Source organism: Tenebrio molitor, chromosome 9 (genome assembly GCF_963966145.1).
Source record: "Tenebrio molitor chromosome 9, icTenMoli1.1, whole genome shotgun sequence".
Taxonomy (NCBI): Eukaryota; Metazoa; Arthropoda; class Insecta; order Coleoptera; family Tenebrionidae; genus Tenebrio; species Tenebrio molitor.
The window spans coordinates 1672884-1699526 of record NC_091054.1 but is presented as its reverse complement, the minus strand read 5'-3'; the positions used below and the strand labels follow the sequence as shown (position 1 = coordinate 1699526).

Sequence of the window (26643 nt, the reverse complement as noted above, 5' to 3'; positions counted from 1 at the left end):
TTATTTGATTCAGTTCGTTCAAATTGTTTTATTATTGCTTAGCACGTTTCATTTATTTATTGATTCCTGTTATTTTTACTTAAAGATGCCCAGAATAGAATTCACCAGAAACTTTGATAAATGTGAGTAATGTGACACTTAATAAAAACTTAACCTCAAAATTACAATTCTCAACAAATTTTCATCAGACAGCGTTCCGATAGTAATTATCGAGATAAATGCGACGTTGGTGGTTTTTGATTTTTGAATGAACTTTAGAAGGAGAATCTCCAAACATTAACTTTTCGGTTAGTATTCACGGTATTTGTTTTGTCTGAGAAATTTAGGACGCCCCAAAAGTCTCTTTCGTTCTAGGCCACACTAATTTAACATTTTTAGATAGCTCTTTCTAAATCATCGCAAAAAAAATATGACGTTCCACTACAAAGGCTGTCGATGACGTCATTGCGTGAAAATGGAAAACGATGGAATTAGTTCCAGATTTTGCATTCGCACTGTACAATTATCTAAGTACAGGGTGTTCTTCTTAAATTGAAGTTGGCGGTGAAGAGTCAATTGTGAATGAACCGCTCATCTTAAAAACACTGATTTTTCAAAGTGCAGATTAAAAACCCAAACAATGCAAAAAGTGAGGTTAGATTTAAACAACTGATGAACCACTCGTCTTAAAAGACTGATTTTTCGAATTGCATATTAAAAACACGCAAAATGTGAGGTAAGAAGTAAACAGCTGCGTTCACAATCGACTCTCCAACGCCACCTTCGACACGGAATTTTAAAAAACACCTGTTACACTTAGTACATGTAACACGTCATAAATCACAAAATTAAGAGCAAGAAATATAAAACCAAACCAATAATAGGCCATTGTATATGTCGACACATCTTGAATAACTCGATTTATTTTGTTTCTTTCGTTCTTTTAGCTCTTGGCTTTAAAAAACTCCCACAAAATCATTCTCCAGGTTGACCACTTTTGTGCGGTACATTTTTTTTGTCATTTCTGTAAATGCAACACTTCTTCCATCACTTTGCGATCCCATTTGTTACGCTAATGAAAAAAAAAAAGTCTACTTCACTTGTTACCTGATGCGAGTTTGTCATTTTCGAACCGTCGAACGATTTAAGGTGGAACGACCCCGCACTGTTTAAGCGATTAATTTAAATAAAATAAATAAAAATAAAATGAAAATAGTCCAGGATACGTGACGGGAATCGGGAAAAGGAGCAAAAGTACGTGTGATGGCAGAGAGGTACGGATTTCCGATCTTACCGGTCTGATTGTTGGTAATCGGCGTCGGCGGCACCGACAATGGATGGTTTGTCTGTGTGGCCTCGGCAATAAGATTGCGTTTTTTCATGCGAGCATCCTCAACGATCATCATTGAATTATGTCCGAACCCGACCGTACCCAACCCTGCTTCGCTTTTTATAAACTTCCTTCTCTCTAGCTCGTGACGTTTCGAATTAACGGCCGTCTTAACGAGGTTAGAGGGCGTCATCGTCTGGTGGCCCTCTTGAGAGGAGGATGTGGAGAACAGGGACAAGGAAGACGAGAATGGAGGACACTTGGATAATTTCAGTTTGGATTCGGGAGTGGGACTGCGTGGATTCGGACGTTTCCTGTTCTTCTCCGGCTCGTCGTCGACCTTGTCGCTCTTCGAGTCGTCGTCCCTTTTCGTCCTTCTGTTAGGATTGTAATTGGGAGTCGAACGACTGGACCGGTTCTCGGTGGCGGCGGCGAACAGGTGACTCAGCCCGTCGAACAGACCTCTCAACTGGCCGAAGCCGGGTTTGGTCTTGTCGACGCTGCTGCTGGAGTTGCTCGAGCTCTTCTCGTCGACCAGCGACGGAAAAAACCCTTTGTTCGGATTGTCGAACGCGAACGACTGACTCTTGAAACTGGCGAATGTCAACGGCTCTTTGCTCGACATCTCTTTCTTCTTGGCCTCGGCGGCCGCCACGGCGAAGCCCCACGGCTTGTCTTTGTCGATCGTGATCCCGCTTATGCTGCCGAACGTCTCCATCTTCTTGCTGTTGTTGCTGGTGTATATGCTCGGGATCTTGATGCTCGATCTGGTGTTCGACGGCTCCACGGACGAATCCGTGTCCGAGTCCGTCGTGTTGCTCTCCTCCTCGGTGCTACTACTGCACTCCGAACTCGACGACAGGTTCAGCTTCTTCACTGGCTTCTTCTTCGGCTCGGCCTGCTTACTGTTAACCTTTTTGTTCGTTTGGCTCCTGTTGATCCTTTTCGTCGGCTCCTCCTGTTTTTTCTTGTCGCGTTTCTTGTCGGCGTTGAACGCCGACGACCTGAAGAACTTTTGTTTCTCTTTGGACATGCGGTCGGAGGTCTCTAGACGGTCTGTATTGGTGGTGGTATTGGGGGGATGGGCATGGGAGGCTGGAGTTTGGAGATGATGATGTTGTGAAGTGGCGGGGGATGGCGTACCCTCATTGTCGCTGTCGCTGTTATCATCGTCACTGTCTAGGGGCTGGGGCGTCGGTGGTATCCGGCTCTTCCGATTGCCCTTCGACGATGGCGTCGTCGTTAACGTCGCGCCGCCCGACGGGGTGCTGCCATCTTTCGACCTGAAACCACAAACAAACCCATCTGTCAACCGTTCATCTTTAACAATAACAACAATTACTTCAAAACAATCTAAACTGGTTCCAACTCTTCTCCATCAAGGTCTGGACAACTAACTGATTACTATTACAATACTCGTGTTCTTGGAACCTGACTCACAAGTCTTTAACAAATCAAGTACCGAAAAGTCGAAGCTTCCGGTCATTCCACTTACTTTAGATTCTTCTCTTTGATCTTCTCCCTGACCTTATCGATTTTTTTCTTCACGTTGCTGCCCCCCTCCGCCTTCCGCGCCTTGTCGTGGTGGCCCAGACAGTGCCGACACCTCCACGGACACTTGGGCTTCTTGTCGGCGGGCGGGTCCAGGCAGTCCATGTGGTAGTTCCTTTCGCAACTGCAGCAACACAGCAGACACGTCGAGACGCCAGTGTTGCCTGCAAAAGACAAATTCCCTAGTGATAGCGTGATCGTGCACGTCGACAGGATGCTAGTTCTGTTCGTACCACAACCGTCGCACGTCTTGCAGTCCTCGCAGAACCATTTTCCGCCTTTGGAAAGAAGGGCGGCTAGTTCGGGGCCGGCCGAGGTGCACGTCAGGTGGACCAAGGCGCCGCATTCCGAACATGCGCTCAGCTTCTCGGCGACGCCGTGACGGTTCTTGCTCTCGGTGCCCAGGCACTCGGAGCATATGGGTAGCGGGGCCGGGGTCTGGAAAGAAAAGAAGTGGACGTTAGAACCGATTACGTCGGTTTACCGAAGAGTTTGGATTTTTAACGTGACAGTAATCTCGATCTAGTCCGGTGCACTTCACAGAAAGTGATAAAAAAACAGAGACAAGACTTGGGATGGACACCCGAACAAGCACAGAACCCTCGTGACAGGACTTTAAAAATCAATAAAATTTTACGTTATGAAAGAAATGTTTGCAAATACGATCGCGCTGTCAATTAAAAAAAAAATGTGTAGAGTTGAGTAGGAGCCAAAAAATATTAAGTAAGGTTTAACTCGTGATGTGGTAGGCGTTATCAGTGTTATCACAGACGATGAAATCTGGCTGTATCATTACGACGTTCCATCAATAGCTTAAAAAAAAAAACCACAATGAGTGAAGATGATGTATGTCGATTGGAAAATCGTGGTCGGTAAAAAAAATAATGATTGCAGTAGGTATTTTTTTCCTGTAGAGATTATGTAACAGACCAGACCATTTAGAGTTCTTTTTGTTTTTTCATAAATTACGTGGTGATTCAAGAAAAAAAAAATAGAGAGTGTAGCGGGTTGCATCAATAGCAGTTATGTGTATTTTGAAAAACTGTAAAGTTGTTCCACTACTTTTTTGGCATTTTATATTGGAATTTCTTTTTTTTGTATTTCTGATCTCATAATCAATATTTTTCAAGTCATTGTTTCATAATGGCATCATAAATTGTATAGCATTGTCTATTTATTCAATTATAATCCTTTAAAAATTGGAAATATTTGGAGGACTTGTTAGAAAACTCCAAAATATATCAAAAACTCAACGGGTTTGCATTACACCAATTTTTATCACATGAAAGTGTCCACTCGAATGCATTTTCCCGATTTTCAACCGTATAGTCACAATAGAATGGAATTTTCCGATTGGAATCCTATTGTAACTGCTAAAACAATTAGCAGATTCCTTTATCTCGACTAAATTCTTAAAAATCAAATTTCTATTCATGACGTGAAATAATATATTATTCAATGAGAAGATAATGATGGCTTATTACTTGTGAGGATGATTTTGTGTCACGAGCCGCAGGCGAGTGGCGTAATTAATCCGAGCAAATTTTGTACCAACAGTTATGCATTAACGCTAACCCATCAAATTTTGTCTAATTTACAACGCAAACATTATAACCGAAGTATGCATTAACAGATGACAGTACAAATATGCACAGTTCTTGATGACCAATTCTTCTCAAAGCAATGTTGCAGTCATCCAAGAATTCTGATGTTATAGTGGTCTTTAAATTCAATAATGAGGGGATTATTATTCCACACCTCCTATTTGTACTGGAACAGTACCACTTAGTCCAACAGAGATTACTTCTACCTCCACCCTCTCTTTGAAAGCAAAGCCGCTTTGCACAAATTAAAGATCCCTTATATTTACGTGCATTACCTGGTAGTTAATCCTTTTTAACGATAGGGCCTCCAGTTAAACGTCCCTTAAACTGTCAAATGATTTTTCAAACAGAACAAAACGTGCAAGATCTCTACTTTAAACCTTCTTTTCTTTGACACAATAAAGTCAAAATGTCTTCCAACACGAACCGACCAACTTCTCTTAGTTATTTAACAAAAAAAAAAAAAAAAAAAATCGAACGAAAAGGAAAATATGATAAAACATGTAACTGGATTATTGAGTATTGTTACAAGGCAAATTTATTATTTTATAAAGTGCAATTATAAAACAATGAACAACAGTAATCGCACCTCTGTTGACCTTCACCGAAAGAAACAATCAAAGCTCGTTTAATTATTATCTCTGGCTCCTCCGCCAAGCTCTCTCTAGATCTACGACTTTTCTCAATTTTTTCGTTTGTTATTCTTCTGTATGAATTGCTTCCAGTCAGAAAAAATCAAAATTTCCTTTCAGGATCATAAATCGCTTAAATTCTGTTGGGTAGAAAGCATTCTTAAAAAACGACACTTCTCGATCGTTTTTCTCTCGAAATTTCGTCGAAAACGAGCTCTGTGTCGATATCTCGACCGTCGATTGAGAAACTTCCGCCAACGACATCGACCCATCCGTCGTTCGTCGTCGAGCACACGTGGTCAAGACTCCACCCAGCCGCCGTTCCATTGGTCGCCGTCCGAAAAGGGTCCTCTCGCACACGCTTTTTATAAACGGTGTATTTTTAAAATAGCGCGTGGGTTCCTGAATTATGACCCTGTTCTACGACAACAATTATCGCATGAGGAAGGCCGTCCTCTCCGCAGGAGAGCACGCCGTGCTCCGGATGACCCCCTTCTTCGAATCACATCTATCACATTCGTACGGACTAATCAACGAACCGCAATTCTCCCGTCTCCTGTTCGCGATAACGACGCACCTCGACAACACGGCAGCTTTCGATCGGTAAAGTGTCGTTTATCGCCTCTCTTATCCGCTCCTTCCGTTGATCCGAGGCGGTCTTTCAATTATTAATACACAAACCGACGTTTATCGATAACGATTGATGTTTTGTACACAATCGGAATCGCGTTTTCCCACGGACACTCGATATCGAGATCAACAAGTGTCAAAATGTCAAATCGATTAACGATAATTTGACGATGCGTCAAGTGGGAAAAAAAAACAACACATACTCGGCGCCGGTGTTTATTTTATTATTATTGTGTCAACAGTGGAGTTTCAGCTTCCTGAAAAGGAAAAAATGTCGGTCGCGGTGCTGACTGACCGCAAGTCGCGATAAGTGCGGTTTGCACCACTGTATGTAATTACTGTTAACGACAAACCCCGCGCTAATTATTGCTGCACTAAATGACAAGTTTCGGGATCTGTGCAAAGTGTGCTCTCATAAACGTCGCATTCACACCATGTCAAATGTCGTGACATTTTCTTCGTAACTAGCTCTACCTCGTTACCGACTAAATTACAATACAATTTGAATTGTAAATCGCGATATTATTTGCCGTTTTACACTTCACCCCATCAATTCATCGATTAACTGTCTATTTTCGCACCGACCTTATCAATATTTATGCAACAGTTCTTGCAACTGTCAATAATGGTTTTTCTTAGAAATTCGCTTTTGTACCGAACGGAACTTTTTCAAGTTATACGATACGACAATAAAATCGAAGTGTTTACGATAGAAAAGTTTCTATTACTGAGATGGCGTCAAAATAAAAATTTCACCCAAAAAAAAAAAAACACCCACCTTCATTACAAAACTCAAAAGACAATAATTACGAAATCGTCTCTTGGGTCTAATTTATTTCACGAATAATTTTCACGATAATGAACAATTTAAAATCAAAGCGCCATGACCATCGTAACAATCACTACATTCTGACGTAATTGATGTCGTTAAAACAACTCCTCTTTATGGCTTATAATATTAGTTAATGGCACCGAAGACAATTAAACAATACCGAGGCACATCTGTGCTTTTTATTGACATTTCCTGAGAATCGCGCAAAAAAAACGCTGTCTCTAATCAACGTGACCACAGAATTAATTTTTTTACTGTGAAAACAGTCAATTCGCCAGGACAATATTTTTCAAGTCATCTTGTACGCTGACCACGACCGGTAGATATTAATAATCTCGACGTGATATTATTTTTATGGCTTTGATCTAGGGCTTTCCAATACATAATATTTTTTTCACTTTCTAATGGCCAAGGAGCGGCCACTAGAAGAACGATCCAAACTGGGATTTATCTGTGACTAATGTCGAGCATCATTGACACGTCGTAATGTTTCGATACTTTTTACTATCACAAACGTCGATAATTAAGAGAGAGTGAAAGTCTTCTGGCGGCAAAAAATGAAAAATATTATATACGGGGTGGCTTTTAATGATTGTGACAAATTTAGTAAGTTGTCACTCCCGACGCCTAGTCATTTGTCAAAAAGTTGATTCGCTTTCTAGGTTAGGATTGTAAATTTTACAACATGACAATTCGATTTATTTTGACTTTTGAACTGTCATATGTATGTGAATTTGACAGTCAAGTGTACCAACATAAAATCGTAAATGTGTTGCCAACCGAACAAAAATAATTTCAATCATTAAATGTCACCCGACAGTACATTCGACTTATTAGTTTTTTGAACAAACTATTACATTATCTCGGTGTTAAAATAATGATTGTGATTACTTTTTTTGCCTTCACTTTAACTTAACGTATTATTTTTCAAGTTAATTATTTAAAAAAAAGAAGATAGAACTAACGCTTTGTGTCTTATTGTTAGACATAGTAGTAAAATGTGATTCTTCATTGTTCTTGACCTCTCCGTTAAAAGATATGTATTGCTTTGGCGAATAATTCCTTAGGTAAAAATAAATCAATTCCAACTTGCCTAACAATAAATTTGCTCACGGAATGCGAGACTAAAAATTTAACAATTGATTATTTCCATATTTTATTGAAAACGAATGGACAAAAGCCAAGTAGCGATATAAATTTGTCCGATCCGGTAGACAGCATTTTGGATTAGCGCTCATTTATTTTTTTTAAATAAATTATGGGTATCCAAAAAATAAAGGACAAAAATTAACGACTTCCTTGAACTGACCTAGACGAGTTGAACGAACGATTTCAGCGTTTTTTTTTCGGTCAACATAATAATTTAAGCAAATTAATCAAATAAAAACATTCAGGGTCGATTTTTACTCTTCTGTGATAATTCCAACAAAAGAAAATTCCATTACTCTTCAATATTCGAGAGTAAAATTCACTTGTTTCAAAACAGAAAATTGTTGAGAAAAGTTTAGACGTGGAGAAAGAGAATAAAATTGGTTAGTTTGTCGTTTTCATTTTTTGTGAAAAGATTTTATTATTAATGCTCATCGAACTCATGTATGGAATGCCCCAATTCTAAAATAAAATTATTGACTGACTCGGCTGCGCCTCGGCCAGAAAACTCAGACGCGGACGAAAAAGATGCACTTTTTGGCCTTGATACACAAATAACTATTTAATTAATTCTTTGATTAATTCTCTTCCCATTCCAAGGGTTACGAATTAATTCCGATAGGAAACTTATAAAATATTGTGAATCTCTGTGTTTTGAATTAGTTTATTTTTAATGCAACATTTCTTCAATAACAAGAAGCTAATGTTATAAAAATTATTTAGGTTTATAAAAAATGAACTTTACAGTTTCACTTCGCATACTTCGTACTTCATTTAAAAAAATAATATACTAAAATTCTGGAATCACTTCTATCCTTTGTTGTCCAATACAAATAAACCAAAAACTTTATTCTTGCAATACAGTGAAATCTGTGGATGATTTCTTAGGAAGAATTTAAAAATTTTAATTTTAAATGTATCAAAATGATTCTTACTTTCACAAAGATTACTTTTGCCGTTGTGTTGGATTCTACAAATTCATAAATAATATGGTGTGCTAATTAATTTTTGGAATATCGTCAATATCAAGAAGTCAACGAATTCATTACATATCTTCTGTTAATATGCTCGACCTATCTTATTCGCCACAGAACAATTTATAAAGTAGATAAAAAAGATGTCATTGTGCAGCGTAATTGCAAGTTATCTATCCTTTCATCCTAACTTCCTACACTCGGTAGGAAGGCTTTAATTTTTGATTTTCCGTATCATTTAATTGAAGAATCTTTTTTTTTTCAAAATTTGATTTTATAAAATTTAGCACTCTATAAAACTAAAAACGGCGGAAAATTAGTATCTGTTTTATGTTAACATTTATTAAAAAACTCAATTGTAAAGAATGTGATTAACGCCAAGATATACTAAAAAAAAGAACGTAAAAATTCCAATAAAACAACAATAACAAACCTAAATATTCCATTGCAAATTACGTAAAATTTAATTCCATTTTCTGGTTTTCGAAGGATATATTTATTATGTATAATTGCCGATTAAAAAACCCCGCTTCAAAAACAAAACAAAAATCTTGCAGACAATTTAAATGCTAATGGCAGCGCAATAGGTATTTCAAAAATCAGATACACATTTAGAAGAATTCTTGTTCAGAGAATTCCTTTTGTAAATCACACTTCTGCCCCGCCAAAATTACTAAAAAATAGCGATTTCCTGTGTGTCATGATTCAGAGTACCCCACAGAACATTATTAATAAATTGTGCAACATTGTGACACATTTTAAAATCGATCATAGCAATAGACTGAATCATCGTTGCCACCCTCCGCACACAAGTTTTAAATATTAACCGCCACCGAGTATCAAAACCTCCCCTTTTTTCTGTATCAACAGCTACGGAGATCCCGTTCGATAAAAGTCACAGGACTAATGACGATCCCTCCCCTACCGCAAACTTCTACCCCGTATTTTCACAACACCCGCTCAAATAAACACGAATCGTATTTACCAAACCCCACCTGTTGAACTGATCGAAATTTAATAGATTTTTTTCTGTCGACTCCGTCCCCCCAATTTCTACTCTTATCATTCGCTTATTGCACATCGTGACTTGTCAAAAATATATTTAAAAAAAAACCGCGCCGTGATTCGGAAAATGTATTTGGAGCGGTGACAATCGCGAAAAAACCGGGTTTCACTTTCGGTCCCCCTTTGTTGTTGAATAAACGATAACCCGTTAATATTTCAGAGTATAATTTAAATTTAATTGATACGCCTCCATCCTTTACAACTTATATAAAAGCCGGCAACAGGACTATAATTATCCTTCGCATTTACTTATTCAGGGGTTTTACATCGCGACTGAAACGTCACGAATTTTAATGCCGGACGAAGCAGCGACTCGCGTGCCAACAAATACATTTTTTTTTTAATTGTCCCCCCGATTGATGAAATATGCACCCACCCGTACGTTATACGGCCGACCCCTCACGACACATCTCTCCCCTTTGTCGTACCTTGAACCCCGTACTTATGAAAAGCTCCCTCAACAACTTCCGGTTCAGCTCTTCTATTCTGTCGTTGTAGAAGATGCTCTGCCTCTCCCTCACGATCCTTCCCATTATCACGAATTGCCAGCATACGATCGAGACGTAAATCGCGCACAAACCGCACACGAAACAATTTGACATGTATGTCCGCATCGCACTGAAAAAATCGCGCTTTTAAAAATAAATACAAACCGAATTGCAATACGTCGTCGGCGGCGGCGGCGCGCATTCCTTCGCGCAAATCAAATAAAGAGAAACATTACTCTCGGTACCCCTTCGGCCCCCGCGAAAAAAAATACACGGTACGTCTCGCCGGCAGCCAACAAAGAGGCCGGTGGCTTTTTTTAGCCGCCAGTGGCGATCCTCCGCGAAAAAGTCCCGATGATGATTGGTCCGAAACGCCGAATAAAAATCAACGCAATTGGGCGGAGGCCATGCCGATTTTATTTTCGTACCGGAATTTTTCTTATCGTCGACGAAAGGCGGCTAAAGTCCACCGCGGGTGCATCAGTCGCCTTGGAAGGATGAGATGTTTTGACGTGCAGCGGTGGTCGATGGTGAAACGATTTACCGATTGAAAAGGTGCCAACTGTCAAGTTGGGAAACGAAGAATCGGTAAAAATATCGCCGCCTTATATGTTGCGGCACGTTTTTCGCGAGGAGAACAATGCGAATATAAAGATTTTGAGCAACTTGTAAAAAGGAATTGACCGAAAGTCGTAAATCTCGATGGCAGCACCCTCTGTGCAATTATGTTGCCGAGATTCTCTTGACCAAAACAAATTCCTTTCGAACCTCACCTACCGATAATAAAACGCCAGTTGAAGTTATTGAAAACGATATGAAAGGATTAAAATGTGACGCTCAATTAACGAATTGTTTTCAAATAATGTCGCTTGTTAAACCGTAACATTTTTAAATGCAGAACAAATGTGACAACGCAAACGCTGGTTTGAAGCAACATCGCGACCATAACGATGGTGCTAATCGACGATTAATATTTTTGACGATAAAATATTCAATTCTATATTTTATTTACAATAAATAAAACAATTAATTATAATAATTTATAATAAATAAAATAAAGGCTTAAAAGAGAGTAAGATTTTAAAACAAATCGTACAGTGTTTTTCATTTTTGTCAATTGTATTTTACTATTTCTCAAAAGTATTTCCTATCTCTATTAAATGTCAAAGTAACGTAAATATGAAATAGTTTTGAGAAATAGTGAAATACAATTGACAAAAGAGGAAAACCAAAAGAAAAACAGTGTACCTACAACACTTTTTCAAAGAATAAAGAGAAAATTACAAATCGCCTATAATGGTCGGTAATAAAGGAAATCAAAATTTTTTAAACATAAATGTCTGTTATATCTTGTCTGAGTCAACAAAAAACAAACGTTTCGATAAAACAAATGAGGTAGCACTCTTGATTTTTTTTTATCACTTTGTTACGGATTACAGATCGCGGATCGGCTGTTTAAATCTAACCTCACTTTTTGCGTTGTTTTTGTTTTTACTCTGCAAACGGGCGAGTAGGCGTTCACAACCGACTCTTCAACGCCAACTTTGAGAATAAATTAAGATGAACACTTCCCTTTTTTATTTAAGCGCAAATCAGACGCGTGATTTAAGGCAAAATGGTATAATTTGCCAACAAAAGGATCATTCACTAGTAGCCGACCGTTTTGAAGCCTCTTATTTACAGCTTTGGCATAAAATTGACAGTTCCCATTGTCACCTAAATTTACAACAGCACAACAGGTCCTAAATAAAAATGATTTTCAAAGTTAAAATTAATGTAAAATTGCCTTGAATCCAAAATGTATTTGGTGTTTTTTTTTTGCTGATTTCGTAAATAATTAAAAGGAAGAGAATCTGGGTAGGTCAGTATAAAAACCAGAATTTAACTTTTTGGTTGAAATTTCCTTTTATTTATTTTTTGGCTTTGTAAGTGAAAAAGTTTCAAAAATGTATGAAATTACCAATACCCAGGTAAGTGTGAAAAATTTTGACACCACACATGGAAATGAAAAATAAAAAACAATCTAGAAATGTTTTCAGTTTGTTTTAAAATTAATTAAAACCCAAGAAGTGTGAAAAATTACACAAAATATTGTTATTTTTCAGCAACTGGACAATTATCATTTTTATTATAATGAAGAATAGCTTATTTTTCGCACTTCGGTACTTTATAACAAATTAAATCAACTTTACAGTGGTAATATCACACAATGGAAGCTTTGTTTCTAAAGAAATATTTATTCTTGAAATTGCGTGATTGCATCCCAATTTATTAAAACCAAAAATTTGATTTTCTGTAAACCAACTGAAATCTTTTCAAAAGTACAACATTTTTTAATGCATCATCCTTATTATAATGGAAGGAAACATTCTTTTGATGAACTTTTTATTTGAATGAATAAGCTTATTTTTGAAGTTTTCCCCATATTTAAAAAACTACGATCAACTTAATATTTCGCCAAATTTTGAGTTTACTTCGATCCTATGTTGTTTATTCAATTGAATCAAACAAATTTGTTTCGGCTAGTGATTTTTTGGTGAAAAATCAAAGTTATTAAAATTCCAAAAACTGACTAAAAATTATACAGGGTGTAATCATTTCTTCTGCTAATTGTGAGTATTTACTCTCTTTTTAATTTTTTATTTCAATGATAACCTTATTTTGCCCCCACAACACTTTTAAAAAGTCTAAATCATCTGTACAATCTTACATCACACAACTTTGATTTTCAGTGATTCTAACATGAACCATGAATTTTGACATTTAAATACATTTATTAACTTATACAAAAATTATTTCCTTCATGATGCGTCGTATTCGCCGGAAACGTCAGACCATTCGAATTTGTGAAAACTTATTCGTTCACCCTGTATATGTACATCGCAATAGTGCTGCTATTGTAATTGTATTGTATTCTTATGCTAATTGATTACATATACCACCAATATGTTCAATAAATTATTAATACAGAAAAAAATTATCTGAATTATCTTTGGTTTTTACATAATCCACCAATCAATTCATTGTATAATGAATAATGCTGATTAAAAGGATATAAAAAAACTGTCATTGTGTAGCCGTAATGATGTTATCAATTAATTTATTTAAACTTCTTTATTTACAACACTCGGCAGGAAGACTTAATCCTCAAAATTATTACGGTTTTTTTTTTGGAAAGAAATTATTGCAAAAATAATTTGTGTCCTTGACACATTAACTTTTTGCAAGTTAGTTTGTCAATATTCCGAGCTACTACTGTACGACATTTCCCGTCGGAAAACCGCTTTTTCTCCACCTCGAACGTCGCATTTCCACTTTCCCCTCGCGACATCCGAAGGAGAAAATCTCGAACCATCGGAATCTCTTCGCCCTGACCCACGATGACGACGTTTCCTTCTCCGTGACCGACTAACATATCATTACAAAAGGCGATAACTGCCGTGACCATCTCTCCGTTTCTCTTTTTGCATAACCACTCCGACGAGATCGAACCCCAACAACCCAACAACACAACAGCAACAAACAACAACATCACACACATGCCCCGGACACGACGACCGTGCTGATTCGTGAGGATCTAACCTGGAATTTCACGGATGGAAGATCGTCGTCCGGCGGCCCGTTCAGGAATTCACGCTGCTTGTAGCACAAACACGACATACCGGATCCGGAAAGGCCAGTTGACTGGGTCTGGGGTCCCCTTGTCACCGGAATTGACCATCATTCGGAGGGATGATTGGGGGATTCGGGTCGATATAGAGGAGCGACGACGACGATCGTGTTGATGTCGGAGTACACGTGAACGTGTTTTCGAAACGGTACAAATCGAATCAATTAGTCGTCGACGGACGGTGGTGACGCAGAGAGGGTGGCGGTGGATGGGGGTTGAACGGTTCTAATGGCGGCGGCGACGCTGTTCACACCGAGTGATTTTTCATGTCGCGACGTCAAATCGCGAAATTTTCGCTTTTCCTCTCGTTAAAACCCGGAATTTCACCAGTTGACCCGAATGACCCATCTACAGAGCGATTCATCTAAATTAACCAGTCGCACTAGTTTACGATTAATATAATTAAGGACATTATTCTCCTGTGAGTACTTTTGTGTTCAAATCTGTCACGGACTTTTCACCAAGAAATCATTTCTTCAACACATCATGTGATTATGTAGATGATAACCTCAAAGCATTAATACGCCCTTTCGAAAAATGAATATCTAAAATTTCCTATCATTATTTTATCGAAATCGTGTTCTAAATTAGTTCTTTCTCAATAACCGTACATTTATTCTTGTTGTTTTTGTAGTCGCACCCACTAAAATGAGTACAATAAAATTACAAAATTAACCTGGTTTCTTTCAAGTAACTACAATTAAAATACAGGGTGTCTCAGCTAAGACTTTCGAGTCTAATATCTCAGTTATTTGGCAACGGATTTTTATGAAATTTAAAATGCAGATATTTTAGACCGTGAAGGTTCAATTAGTAATAATAATAAAATTACCTCAAGTTAAAAAATGTAATTTTAATACATTTTTCCTTTATCGAAAATTATGCGCGATTATTATTAGATTGTCAAACAATAAAAAATGGGGGTCTGCACAAACAATTAAGTAAATCACTTGTCTGATTCAACGAAAAGATTAGATTTTGTCGTTAAAAATTTAATGTAAAATTTGAAGGTATTTGAGCAGTTACCTTTTGAAACAATTGATGATTAATTGCCAAGCAACATTTTGTACACCCTTTAAAGTCTGTCAAAATTGGGCGCGCTTTATTAGAAACGTCAAATTGTGAAAATTTATTGAAAATACTCTAGAAATAGACTACAGCGGCAGAAATTTCAATAATGTTGAAAAAGGAGAGTGTCGTAAGAACTTCAATGACATACATATGTAGTTAGTTTTCTCGTGGAACACTATCCAAATATACGCTTTACAAAATGTAAGGTTAAGAGAGTCGTCAATTTATTTGAAGACACAGGAAGCGTACGTGAACTAAATTACCTTGCTAAAATATCCCGATCGTGTTTTAGTCCTTTATGGAAGAATTAAAGCATCCGGTATAATAAATTACGTCCAAATGTTGTCTTTAACTTTGTAAGTGTTTGTAAGGTTAGCAAGATAAACGTCAAATATGTCACTTGCGCTTCTGCGAAAAGGGATGACCAAAATTCTGCAAAATTGCGCGTTTGTTTCATACGCGTCTACGTTTTTGCATTTCAGCCACGTTTAACACAGTTTTTGCTTTTTTCTTGCAAACCAGACGTCTTTCAAGGTAGAGTTTTTCCCTACCGCATGTAAAAATTACGTTTTTAAGACTTGGGTGAATGCATTAATGGGATTTTATTCTTCACCGTCTAGAATATCTGCGTTTTAAATTTCACAAAAATCCGCTGGAAAATAACCGAGTTATTAGGCTCGAAAGTCTTAGCTGAGACACCCTGTATAATTGAAAAAATAGAAGTCCGTGTTGTATTTTTCTGTCAAACTGATGTTTTACCGAGTGAGCAATTACAAACTCCAGAAACGAATGTAAATTTAATTATAAAAATTAATCCAAGCACCTGCTTCGTTCAAATTCCAAATTATCTAATTTTTAATCAATTTTGCACACATTTCTAAATTCAAAAAAATCAATGACAAAGTGCATCTTGTAATTTATTTCAGTTTTAGTTAATGTGTTTATAATAAATACATTTATTAGCCAGTTTCCATAAAATGTGACACTTAAGAAGCCTTCATTCATTCATTTATGACATATTCGCAGAATTCGACATGCACGATTAGTTTAATTTTTTTTAACACGTCACAGGTATCTGTTTTTTTTCACTTTCGCTGAAAACTGCCAACACTTTGAATTTTCGAATTAAAACAAACCGAAGATGCAACATAATTTTTAATCATCAAGTGAATTTCGAAAATTTATTTTTAAAAGCTAAACTGGGTCAGTAAATACAAAAAAAAAAAAACAAAAGCATTAACATTTATATGATAACTACTATTTAGTAAACAAGATAACGTTCAGATATGAGTAAAATTTTTCCATTTACTAATCAATTTCATTTAATTAATTAATTACATAATTTAATTTTGAAATGTCAAATTGAAGTGATCGATTCAGTTAATCAAGTCAATTACATAGTTAGTATAAATTTGTTCAATTAAACACTCAGAATAATTAAGTAGTAGGCAATTGAAGCTACGATGTGTTAATTTTTTAATTATAGGAAAATTTAATTGAAAATGTGATTCATTGATCCTTAGATATATAGTGTGTCCAAAAAGTCTGAAACACCCAAATGAAAACGTAACGCCTAATTTTTTCAAAAATTCCAAAGACAGGTCAATTAGTGTTTTAAAAAAACTTTCTGCTGATAGTGTATGTTCGATGACCTTGAAAAAGTTATTGTTATAAAAAAATTTGCTGAAATAATAGAAAACGTCCAAAACGAATTTTATTATCGTTTAGGATATTGTCAAGATGTTCAAAGACAACGTTTTGAACATTTGTTGTAAGAATTACAGTTGCCTTTCAAAATGAAAGTGTCCTTTATTTTCTAATAACCAATTAGGTTTTTTCATGAAATGTCTTATGTAAATTGAACTTTTTTTGACCGTCGGGTAGACAATTAAAAAATCTATTAAAAACGGTAGTAAAAATGCGACGTTGCCATTTAAAAAAACCTCTGATGATATAACTTTCAAGGTCATCAAAAACAGCAACAGATACCATCAACAGAAAGTTTTTTTGAAAACGCTAGTTCACCTGTTTTGGCGTTTTTCTCGAAAATCATTCGTTTCTATCTTATTGGGGTGTTTCCAAACTTTTCGGACACACTGTATGTATAGTTAAATACAAAAAACAAACATCACGAGCTGGCCTGAAACAAGGCGTAATTAAGTTTATTGGGTCAGATTTTCTTAAAAATGTTTTTCTCACATGCACGTAAAATTTTTCTGTAAATTTGAAAATTTTCAAGCGATTCATTCAAAAATGTCCAAAATCCGAAGTTTTTTCCCATCACCTATTTAAAAGTTTTTCAAACACTGTCAATTTAAATTATACAGAAACATTATAAATTATTGTGGTCCAAGTTGGCGTAAAAACTGAATCTAAAATTTATGGTTGCCGCTCCATATGAAAATGATCAAAATCATGTGAATAAGTGAATACACACAATTGACACTATTGACAGTTCACGCCACATTAGAGTTATGTTTGTATGGAGCGGCAAAAATTTCATAACATGGACATGGCTTGTTTCTTCTACATATTTATAAAGACCTGTATGTATTAGCTAAAACAGAAAATAAAACAATTGAAAAGTGTCTACTTATTTGAAAAAACGTTAAAACTCGTTTAAAAAATCTTAAGACAAAATTTCTCAACTTCATAAAACACAATCAGTATTTTTTTTAAACCCAGTAAAATCTTTGCGGGACCTCATTTACTTGAAAATTCGTTGCAAAAATATGTCAACGTATCAACAGAAAGAAAATTATCTTCTATCAAAAAACTAACCAAGATGCATCTACACTTAAGCTCGTGGCAGGTTTTCTTTTCAATTTTTATAATGGCATTTTGTGATTTTATCGGCTCTTTTCCAATTCATTCGAACAATCTGCATCGTAAACTGAAGATTATAATATGTTCAGTGTCCACAAAAGTGGAAAAAGTAAGCACAGCTTTTAAAACGGAGGATTAAAAAAAAAAACAATAATTTTCTCGTATCTTTCTTTTCTTTCAACATCGATAACACAATCTGAAAGACTCGAGGTAATGAACGTTCTAAACAGGAAACGAGAGCAAAATTGAAACATAATTAAAAAAAATAAAACCCTGATAAATTAGTAAGATAACTTCTTAGCCTTTCTAGAGCGCTTCAAATCACAGTAAGCGAACATCGTACATTATGTCTCGTAAAAACAAAGAATCTTTCTATAACACCGCCTTCAAGATCACTGCCTCGGAAGCTGGAAAAATTCAGCAACCGCTAATAAAAACTAAAATACGCTCAAGAACGGAAAAAAAAAAAAAAACTGGTCCGGTGCCAATTTCAAAACATGCATCCGACAAATTTACGAATTATGACTTACAATAAATAAACAAGACACTGATTAAACGTACATAATTGGCTACAATTCATGAAGGTTGAAAGGTCATTACTAATTGTTATTTATTTATTCAAGAAAAATGAATGGGAATCGATTGCGTTATTAACAACAGTTTTATAATTACAAAACATCTAAACATCCATTCACATGTAAGTTTCCTTGTTGTACCATTCGACAACACCACGAAACCAAAACATCACAAATCACTGCGAATTTTATATTGAAAAAAGCACACCAACAATCAGATCACAAAACACCTCCGCCGACAAAGGGCCATGAAATTATCTCGATCCAGTATCGATGTGCATCCACCTGACTTCCGTTCGCGTTTCATACCAGTTTCCGTTCCCGCGCTCCGCACGAAAAAAAATCCATATTCAAACGGGTTCGCAGCCGCCGCCGCCACCGCCGAGGGGTGTAATTTTTCCCATTCGTTGTTGTTCGCCGCTTAAAAATTGAATCGCATTTAGGACTACGAATAGTTCGGGGCGACACCCCGCGCACGAACAGATGGCGTTGCCGGGGTGAAACCCAATCATGCGCATTCTTCCACCCCCTTCGGTCTATCGATCATCGTCCGCCGCCCCCGCATGGTAATATGTACGCAAACGGGGAATAACCGACGGCTGACTCACCCGAAATCGGTTAGGTTCGAACTCACCCCTGGCGATCTGTCTCTTTCCGGGGGTTATGTAAATAGCGGCGGCCGAACGTGAAGAGAAGAAGGAAAAAACGACGAGGTTTAGTCACGGTCGCTGATCCCCCCCCGGCCGTGCGTGGAAAGTGGAAAAAATGAGACGATTATGAGCGATGGATTTACATACAGGTGGCCCAGAAGACGGCTTCGAGCTCACCTGCTCGCGGGACGAAGAAGTGGCACATGGAAAAGAGTTCAGTTGTGACGGAGAGGTAAATTTGAATTTCAAAAAAAGGCCAGAATACATGAAGAAATTAAAAAAAAGGGATTTTAAACACGACTCACATTCGAAGTACATATACAGGGTGATTGACAAAATCCTCCCCGAACTGTACAGCCTTCGTTATAGATTCCATCGTGACGATCCGTATGTCAAAAAAACCAGAGCGTGACTAAAAAGCCCGTTGCTAACTTCACCTCGTGACTAAAGCGGACAAAGTCACAGCTTGTCAAGGTGTATTTAAAAGATCACCTAGCGTCATGGAAACATGGCGTTTTAAACATAGGAGTAGAAAATAGTAGATTACGTTACGAGTTAAGAAAAGTGAAACTTTACTAGACGAGTATGGCAAGTTTAAGTACGAGCGTTAGCGAGTATTTAAATGCCATACAAGTCCAGTAAAATCACTTTTCTGACGAGGAGCGTACACTACTTTTTCGCATTTTAAAAGAATATTAAAATTTTCGCATTTTTAGAATATTAAAATTTGTTCCTAAAAAATTTGAATATTATTCAAAAGTGTATAGTAATGGTTGCTATGCTGTAAAGTCACGATTACTGTACGATTTTGAGTACAGTAATATAGTTCATTACTGTACAAAATGCGAAAAAAATAATTAAGCAAACGGTGTCTTAAATGGATGTTTTTTAAAATACTTTTTGAAAAAGTTACAGTAATTCATTACATGTAGTTCATTTCGATTGACATTGATTATCGCCATGGTATTCGTACTAAAATCTGGGGATTTTCTCATTCACCCTGTATTATCTTGACCATTCCTGACAGTCGACTACTTTCATTTCTATTCTGTGTAAATTTGTGCACCTTTAGAAAGGCTTTCTAGATACTACGTTGACCAGAATGATCCAGAATCTTCCTCTGAAACAGCTGATATTTTCGTAGAACACAAAAATAGATCAGTTCCCCTAACAAGTCTTTCCGAACTTTTCTAGGTCGTCCTGAATTTTGTTACCGCACTAACGCGTTTCATTCCAAAAATTATTCTATTTAATAAAATGTCCCACGAAACTAACTTCTCTGTGTTCGACCGGAAACCATGAAATCAGTAAATTTTCCATTGTTGCAATATTAATAAATCAATAATGCACGTTCAACAGATATAGATTTTTAAACTGAGAACACTTAATACGGTTAACGGTTACCTTGGTAACACCAAGTCCCGGCGAATATGCACGGCGAGCATTAAACATTGTCAAAAATTCAAAGCAATAAAAATATTGAAAAATGTAAAAAAAGAACGACAGGTATTGTAAAGAGCGTTGAAAAAAATCGTGGTCAAGTGGCCTGGTGGTGACTTTCGTTTCGTCGTCACCTGTCAAATCTTGGTTGTCAAATGTCAAATGTAATCTTCAAATTGAGAACTTTCTTAGCAGATTCAAATAACCAAGAGACTGTTTCTAAATAATAAACGAATTATCTAGATGTGAAGGTTTCTGTATTTCCCCAATTATTCTTTATAACGAAAAAACACGACACTCAAGATAAAAATCCGTTACAATTTGGAAAACTCTTAAAAACCGAATAAATTAAAGCTGTCTACCTACTTTTTTGTCGTAGCTTACGTCAAAACACAAAAAAACTTAATAACCACAACTGTCAGCGTCGGCAAAAAATTCGCTTCATTGTGGTTAAACATCTTTGCACAGTTAATAAAAACAGACGCATTTAATGGTACATGAACCAGTGTAAACAGTTTTTTGCCAGCTTAGAGACTCACATTCTCCATCTAACTCAAATATAGAATTAAAAAAAACGGGGAAAAAACAGTACTTCATTATTTTTCGTCGTCGATCCAACGGCAATTGCGAATACAAAGCGCTAATTTGAAGATGGACAAAAAAGATCAACTGCTTGATAAATGCGACCGACACAAGCGCTATCAAGGCAAGTGACAGATGTTCGGCGAAATTTGTGGGTGTCGATTATTACATTTTTTTTTCTTACCACATACGAGTAGAGCCAATCAAAAATATGTTTCTTTTTCTTGATGCACTTGGATTTTCGAATTTTCATGGTTAGTTACAAAACAAATTACTTGCACGAAGAACAAACTCCCAGTTTGGAACCGTAACAAGTACTGACGAAAAATTAACCACTGCTAACGTCTTTTATTTTAGCAGGTAAGAAAACTCGTCCTTTGATTTTGTACTTTTTCGAGAATTACCAAATCCAAGAAAAACTCCTAAGAAGGATACCGACAGTAAAATTCTCCCAGAAAACTGAACAATGGTAAAAACACGAAATTTGAAAAACAAACGCCGAGATTTCAAGTTGGGTCGCAAGTCACAAACTTGCACCCGCTGTGTTATCGGCCATAAGATTGCGCCGTCGTCATAGCAACGAGGGATTTGCGACGGTCGCAACTCAACTTGAAATTGAGCCCGATTTCAAATCATTGTCGCAAATAGGTGGTGTAGCGCAAATGTGTCGCTATCTTTGTCCTACACATTAATTACCAATATGCGTCATCTTTCTCAAAGTTGGAATTTTGCGCCGTTACCATGACAACAACAAGTGCGACCGTCGCAAATCAACTTGTATAGGTTCACATTCTCGGTGGTGGCAAGACATCAAAATTCGACGTTGTTAATTTTTATTAAATTTCCTTTCTTTGGATTAAAAATAAATAATTGCAAAATTTATTATCACGGCTTTGCTCTATTGTTTGAAATTAAGCAAAACAATGAGCAAAGCCCACAGATCGACAGCGACCATAAAATAAGATTCACACCCGGAACGTTATAAACATCAGGGCAGGACTAGACAGAAACATTTCTATTTAGTAAAAAAAATTGTAATAACACCAAACAAATAATGTGTTTGTATCATTTGCGATTTATGGCGTTTTTGTGTTAATTTGGGTAATAAATAATAACAAAATGATGTTAGAGAGATGCGACGTTTGTTACGTCTTCACCACAAGAAAAAAGAAGAAAAAATCTTCACTGATTTAATTAGAACTGTTAAGAAACAAATTACCCGAACCAGCAATTTACTGATTAATCTTATTTCCCAAAGATTATTAGTGCAATCACGGTTCGCAGTGAAACCATTATCAAATGATGGAATTGAAATACCGTACGAAATTGATCAACGGTCGTGTTTTGAGGAGAATTCGTCATGGTCTTTGATGGCACGCGTTAAATAGAGTCATCCTCCGGCTTGTTTCGTAATTCTAAATGAAGATAACGAAGACCACACATTCTCGACCACCACCAAAACCCGATTTTATCCCAATCGACAACTTACAACTTAAAATGTCACCATAAAGTGAGTCATGTTATTAAAAACACTTCCTAGAATTGGGACTTTTGTAGCTTTCCTTGACGGTGAAACAAACTATCTCTTCAAAAAATAACGATTGGTTGGTGAACGCATAATTGAACTCTAATAAACCACTCACTTACAAGAACATCACTCTCGTACACCGAGAAATTAATTAATCAAAGACACTTTAATCAATTACTGTGCTACATTACGTATCGCCTGCTATGAACATGTATGTCTGTTACTGACCATTTATTTGCAATCATCATCATTCCACTTCCTGGAAAACACATGCAAATTAATTTCGTAGAAAATAATGAATACAGAAATATACGGTGACATTTCTGATTTACTTCTTGCAAAATACATTAACTTCAACACCGGTGACCGCTTCGACATCATTTAGGACAAAAAAAAAGTGCCGCAAAACCTACAAAAGATCATCTCTGGAAGAATTCGTTATCTACGCCGACCTGTCAAACAATTAAGACTTCAATGGCTTCCTTGGTTCCTTGGAAATTTTAAACAAAAAAATATCCGGAAATTCAAATTGGTAAAAAAGAGGCCAGTCGACTTTGGCGCTGCATCAAAAAAATAAAGGCGAAAACTGTGACGGAAATATAAATCGGTTATTTTGACAATTGGTTTCAACACGCTCCGCCATTTATCTTCATTTCTGCGTACGTAGAGTAACGATTGTCTCCTCGGAAAATCTTACATTTCCTGGTTGGTCGTTAATTTGGTATGTAAGTGGCATCGATGACGTACTCGAGGATTAATCAAAATTCAAATGCGACACCTACTCGCAATGTTGTAACAACGAGCATCGACCAAACTGTGCGACAGTATTTACCACACACATAACAGTAACGACACACCGAATTCATCTCTGTCCAACAAACAATAAATTCGTAATTAGTGATGAAAATAAAGTTCGATCTTTAATTTGACAAATTTCAAATTAATATCTTTCCCCCAGCAAAACCGATTGTGAACTGTTGGAACGCTGTTTTGTGAAGCGTGACCTTAAAATTGAAATAAAGATCGTTGAACAACAGCAATTTTTCAAATTAGTCTTAAACGGTTAAATGTTAATGATGGATATAACTCACGTTTGTTTCAACAGTTTGTAACAAACAATTGAAGCCCGTATGAATCAATCTACGAATCGACGTTTATCTGTCACGGTCAATTGAGCCATTTATTTTTTTTTATAAATGATATGTATGCGAAGAATTTTTATTTGAGACGTTGCGTTTAACAACCATTCTATACAGTCACGTTATTAGACGATTGGTCACCGAGAGTTACATAAAAAAATATTGGATAATAAGGGAGGAAATGGTATCGTTTCCTCTCAGGGGTGAAATTTCATCACAGAATAAAATGACACTACTCTAGAGGTACACAAATAATTTCGTCTACTACCTTTTTGTTTTATTAGAAAAAAAAAATCTTAAAATATAAATTAAAGTTACTCTTTAACAGAGTAAGCACACTTGGCGTTACCACGATTCCGGTAGGGGTTGAGGAAATCGTACCAAAAAAAAAACTACGCATAACTATGAAATGGAATGATTTATTTTAAAAAAATGACAAAAAAAAAACAAATTACATAAGATATCAAACAAGACAAAAAAGTTAAAACACGTTAAAAACAAACAACGCTGAGAAAACAGCTGAAATGAGTTTTAATAATGCTCTACGATCAATAAATATATTACGACTTTTTTAATAAACCTTATTACAATTTACCAAATTGTTATTTTTGGAGCAATTTTTTAGAAATGTCAACCTCACTTATTTATTTTCACTCCCTAGGAAGAGAATATCCTACCGGGTGACTTTTAATGACATATTTTAATTTGACAGTCCAGTGTACCAACATAAAATCGTACATGCGTTACCAACCAAACAAAAATAATTACTTTCCACCCTAAAACCAAGGTGGAAATGCTTACTTTCTGTTGAAAGACTAGAAAAGAAATGTTTTGGTTTCCTTTTTTGATTAAATGAGACAATAAAACCAAAACTGACCTGACCTGATTTCATGTAACACGATCTTTTTCTAAAAATAAAAAAACTTCACCTTTCAAAATTTGGTGGACAAAAACTAGTCCACTGCATTGTATAAGAAATTAAAAAAAAAAGCAGATTTTTTCCACTCTTTGACACTGCAATAAATGCGGTGAGTGAGTGTGAAAACAATTACGCAACATCAATTATTCCGTTAGTTCATGTTTACATTAATATTAATTTATCCATCCATGTTTATTGCATTATTAAACTTTTTTTTCTAATGTGACTAGTAAATAGATATACCACGTGATAACAAAAGCAAGTTCAACGCATTCATTCTTTGGTTATTCTGCTTTGCTGTAGAATTTATTAATAAATAATTAGTTTTAAATACGTTGCTTTGTTCCATTTTTTTTAATTTTTACCTTATTTGATACAATACCATTTATCACAATTTATGTAATCTGTAACTGCTCGTTAAGAAAATATTGTATGTATCATCACACATCCAATAAAGACTTGCATAAAGACTTCCCTATTCAACCCCTATCTATTATATTTAAACGTTTTTGCTTGAAAAAAAACCCTCAGAAAAACCAGGTACCGATACAAAATAACAGATGAGAAAACAATCCGAGGGTGGATCGTCATTTATTATTCCTAACACAGAAAACAAAAACAAAAAAATCAAGGAATGGTCTGTCGGTCACTTACTGACAGTTGTGAAATTTGGTTGCTGCTCTTTTTGTTTTTAACAATAATTATCTGGTCAACTGTTAAATTACATTAGGCGAAACTACACCTCCATACCAAGTGATTAAGAAATGGCTTGAAGTTTTTAAACTTGGAGAACCTTGTGAATATGAACCAGGATACTTCAGAACCCTTGCGACAATAGTTATTTTTTCAACGAGTTCGTGTGTAAATTGGGCTTTTTTTGGTATGAGTGGGCCAGATTTAAACGCGAGTGAAACGAGCGTTTTAAAGGCCCACCAGTGCCAAAAAAAGTCCAATTTACACAAGAAAGTGTTGAATATGTTTTTTTTTGTTCGACGACCCCCTTAAAGGCTCCAAATCGCTTAAAATCTTTAAAATTAACTTGACGTTTCGTTTTGACAAGTTGTCACATTTATCAAAATCCGTTCACACAGGAGAAAATTCTCAAATTCTGACAGTGCTGAATAAAAAAAAAACACTGATTTGGTGCAGAACATGAGGAAAGAGGAAAGTCACAATTTGGTCATTACTAACGAAAATCCATTCGGATCATTTCGTACCAGAGTAAAAACACTAAAGAATTCATGGGAAACACAGTGATTCATCGTTCCTCGAAAGTTTTGTACAAACCGTCTCAGAGCTTAAAAAGATATGACAAATGTTGTTTGTTTGTCGGGTGGCTAGAATGTAATAGGGAAATTATGCTCAATTAATTTCAAAAATGATGCTATTAATCAAAGAAAAAATTGAAGTGAAATGTGATGTTCCATCAAGAGAAACAACAACTGATTTCTATAAATGCTACTTCGATTTCAAAATACTGAAGCAACCCCACTCTCCTATTGGAGAGATTTAACCCTCAATGATTATTATCTTAATTACTTCCAAAATTAAAAAAGCACCTGGTTGGTACTCATTTTCAGAAAATAATTTTTTCGTTGGGGCATCAGCATGTTTTAGAGCATCGTATTAAATGTTTTAGGAACCAGATTTTTCATTTCCCTAGTTGTTTGCTTAGATGTCAGGAAAGTAAATATGAATCATCATCGTGGATATTATAAGTTAGTTTTTGCATATGTGCCTTATCATTACAGTCCATAAATTTTCTACTGGTCTGAAATCAGGCAATCTGACTGGTCACGACAAGAACGTCAAATTTTTTTTGGCCGTAGACCATTTAGTTTTTCTGCATTGCAACATTGTTACGCCGTACAGAACTTTATCGATAAAACAAAACCCCAAAAAAAATAAACAATGGTATTAAAAAAATATTATGTATTATCAATTATGCAAACGGTTTAATTCTTGAAAAGCCAATCAAATCGTTTATTTTATATTGGCGCCACATTTAC

The 26643-nt window shown here is 36.1% G+C and overlaps 1 protein-coding gene across 4 annotated transcripts in view; it reads right to left on the bottom strand.

Moving 5' to 3' along the window:
• Positions 1-26643, bottom strand: part of enok (enoki mushroom) — a 37336-nt gene that overhangs the window by 6464 nt on the left and 4229 nt on the right. The window contains exons 1-4 of one of the 4 annotated variants that reach the window (XM_069058028.1): positions 10175-10327; positions 3094-3298; positions 2805-3042; positions 1274-2592 (exon numbers count right to left, since the gene is read on the bottom strand). In XM_069058028.1, coding sequence (XP_068914129.1) covers positions 1274-2592; positions 2805-3042; positions 3094-3298; positions 10175-10279 — 1867 coding nt within the window. In that variant the 5' untranslated portion in view covers positions 10280-10327. Of the gene's footprint in view, positions 1-1273; positions 2593-2804; positions 3043-3093; positions 3299-10174; positions 10328-26643 lie in introns of those variants that run through there. The other 3 variants (XM_069058026.1, XM_069058027.1, XM_069058029.1) reach the window with 3 other exon arrangements.